The sequence below is a fragment of the Psammomys obesus genome, unplaced genomic scaffold (assembly GCF_907164565.1).
Source record: "Psammomys obesus unplaced genomic scaffold, mPsaObe1.curated_primary_1811, whole genome shotgun sequence".
Classification (NCBI taxonomy): Eukaryota; Metazoa; Chordata; class Mammalia; order Rodentia; family Muridae; genus Psammomys; species Psammomys obesus.
In genome coordinates, this window is record NW_026596069.1 from 25,217,851 (window position 1) to 25,220,727 (window position 2,877).

The window sequence follows — 2,877 nt, forward strand, 5'->3', positions numbered from 1 at the left end:
ATGCAGCCCTTGGCTGGACACTAAATTCTGTCCCTGAGCTTGCCAAAAGGACTGAGGTTGAGTCACTGGACTTGACTTCAGTCTCTTTCAAGACACCACTGGGACTGTAAAGACTTGCTGCTGGGTCAGTTTCTTGTGAATAGCTCCACACAGTTTAGTTTGGCACTGCTGATTTCAGAGTGCATCCTCAGGGACCCAGAACAGTCATTCCGCTTGTTTTTGGAGCAGCTCCAGCCTGTGCTTATATGAAAGTGAGCGGGAAACCCTAGGCACTTCACTGCCTATGTCTTCCGCCTCAGGTGGCACTGGGACTCACTCAATCTGCTGAGAGTAACTTAAGTTTTCTCATGCCATGCAAATCCACCAGAAGCCAAATAGTCAAGGGGAACAGGATGCGTGCCTCCTTGAACTTGGTCTCAATTGACTTTAGACGCCGAGGTTGAAATCTAATGGTTCTTTTCTCTTAAATTTTAAATTTAAGATTTAAATTTAAATCATCTCTTAAATATCCATGGTTAGATTTAAACAATCATCTCCTTTCCTCCTCTCAGAGAATCCACAACGTATTACCTAGGACATTCCTGAGCACACAGACACACACACACAAGGCCAAGACATAACCTCAAAATACATTTACTGGCTGTATACTACTAAGTATGCATTACAGATCTCTTCTATGCCTTCCTTTTTTTTTTTTTTTTTTCCATCTGCAAGATGGGAAATGAATGCAAGGTTCAAATGAGGTAACAAATGGGAGGCCCAGACCCAAGACTAGGCACATAATTAATGTCTCCTTTTCAAGACAGGGTTGAGACTATGAACATAGACTGTTCATCAAGAACTGACATTGAGGGCACTGTTTTCTATGAGGAGAGCTCTTAGTTGCCCTTTGTTGTGATTGCTGATTGCACATATCTGGAAACCATGGCAGCCAGTTTGCTCTCTATATGGCAGCTTTTAGCCTTTAGTTTTCCTCAACACATCATAGCTTAGCTTAAGTTAGTCAGAGGGGTGGCTGTTGAAGGAAATGCAAGTCTGGGAGGAACTGAGGCCTGACTGGTTATTATCCAGTCCTGTATGGTCCCATCAGAGAATTGTCCCGGGAGTTTTGGGTGTTTTTTAATTTAAAAATGCATTAGAGAATTTTAGTATGGGTACTTCAAATGAGAGAGGAGGATGTCATAAAGATAAGATGTAGAGTTGGAAGAAGATGCAATATGTGCAGGAAACCAAAGAGGGAAGGACCAGGTAAGCTTCTCTTGCCTTCCAAAACCCTATGCCTGAAACCTGTGTCCACTGTCACTGGGGCAGGTAGTTAAGAGGTTGGTTGAGGTTCACAGGAGAGTACTTTCACAGCATGGGTGAAGTTCTAGATTTGATTCCAGGAAATCAAATAACTAAACAAATTTTCCAAACACTCCATATAATCAGTATTGAACAACTGTTTGTTTTTTTTGTTTTGTTGTTGTTGTTTTTTTTTTTTTTTTAAAAAAAAAACAGTTTCGTGAAATACTCTTAGAATTACTGGATCTTTTGAGTCACCTCCTTTCATCTGAATACTTAGAAGGTATTTTAAGTATCAACATTAATTGTCCAGCATTAAATCAATGGATATCAGTATCCCTTCAATGTGTCAAGTACTGTTCTGGGTGCCTGGAATAAATCAGGGTCATTGGCTGTTCCGCCTAGAGAAGGGCCGTGCGGGGTCCTGGGTGCACGCGGTCTGCATCCGTTCCTTTGCCCAGAATCGCTTTGCTTTACGCATTGAAGGGGTTTGAACAGGGCTCTCGGATCACCCTGGCCCCCGTCGGGTCTGATGTGGAGCCTGACAGCTGGAACAGCGGCCCTGACCCTGCGGACTCAGGTTTCAGCGTTGCTCCTCTGACCCTCAGCAGGGCCCCGGGTGAGGCCACGTTCCCCACTCTGTTCAAGACCACTAAACGTTGAAAATGTGGATGCATCCTGAAATGAAGGCAATTCGTTGTGTTGCAAAAAAAAAAAAAAAAAGATCTGGCTTGGCAGGAGGCCCATTGGACCTGGCGCAGGCGCAGGCGCAGGGGCGCGTCACGCGCGGTGTCAGGGCACCGTTAAGGACCCAACTGCGGTGGAAGATGGCGTCCAACCTCAGGAAGTTAAACTTGGCCTCCACCAGTTACAAGAGAAAGGTGGGTCCTAGGCCTGAACTCACCGAAGACCAAAAGCAAGAAGTTCGGGAAGCCTTTGACCTCTTCGATTCTGACGGGAGCGGGACCATTGACGTGAAGGAGCTGAAGGTGGCCATGAGGGCGCTGGGCTTCGAACCCCGGAAGGAAGAGATGAAGAAAATGATTTCAGAAGTGGACAAAGAGGCCACGGGAAAGATCAGCTTCAACGACTTCTTGGCTGTGATGACTCAGAAGATGGCGGAGAAGGATACCAAAGAAGAAATCTTGAAGGCTTTCAGGTTGTTTGATGATGACGAAACCGGGAAAATCTCGTTCAAAAACCTCAAGCGTGTGGCCAACGAGCTGGGGGAAAGCCTCACAGATGAGGAGCTGCAGGAAATGATCGATGAAGCTGACCGTGACGGCGACGGAGAAGTGAACGAGGAAGAGTTTCTTAAGATCATGAAAAAGACCAACCTTTATTAAAGGACTGGCGGGGATCTGCGCCTCTGCTTTTGTGAAAGTGTAACAGGACAGCTGCTCCTCTTCCTGCCTCCTTTGTCTTGGTAGTCTTACAAGCCTCTAGATCAATTATAGATTTTAAAGATACTATGTGAGATCTGCTGTTTAATTCTCAAGAGCAAACCTCGATTAAAGGTCTTTGAGTCTGGAGTGCCCTCGCTGCTTGCCATTTATTAAACTGAACACAGGAAAACTCCTTCGGTCAAACAAA

The 2,877-nt window shown here is 45.4% G+C and overlaps 1 protein-coding gene across 1 annotated transcript; it reads left to right on the forward strand.

The window, feature by feature from the left end:
• The first annotated feature begins 2,111 nt into the window (after positions 1 to 2,111).
• Positions 2,112 to 2,630, forward strand: Cetn1 (centrin 1). The gene has a single exon (XM_055625765.1). The coding sequence runs from the start codon at positions 2,112 to 2,114 to the stop codon at positions 2,628 to 2,630; it is 519 nt and encodes a 172-aa protein (XP_055481740.1).
• The last annotated feature ends 247 nt before the right edge of the window (positions 2,631 to 2,877 follow it).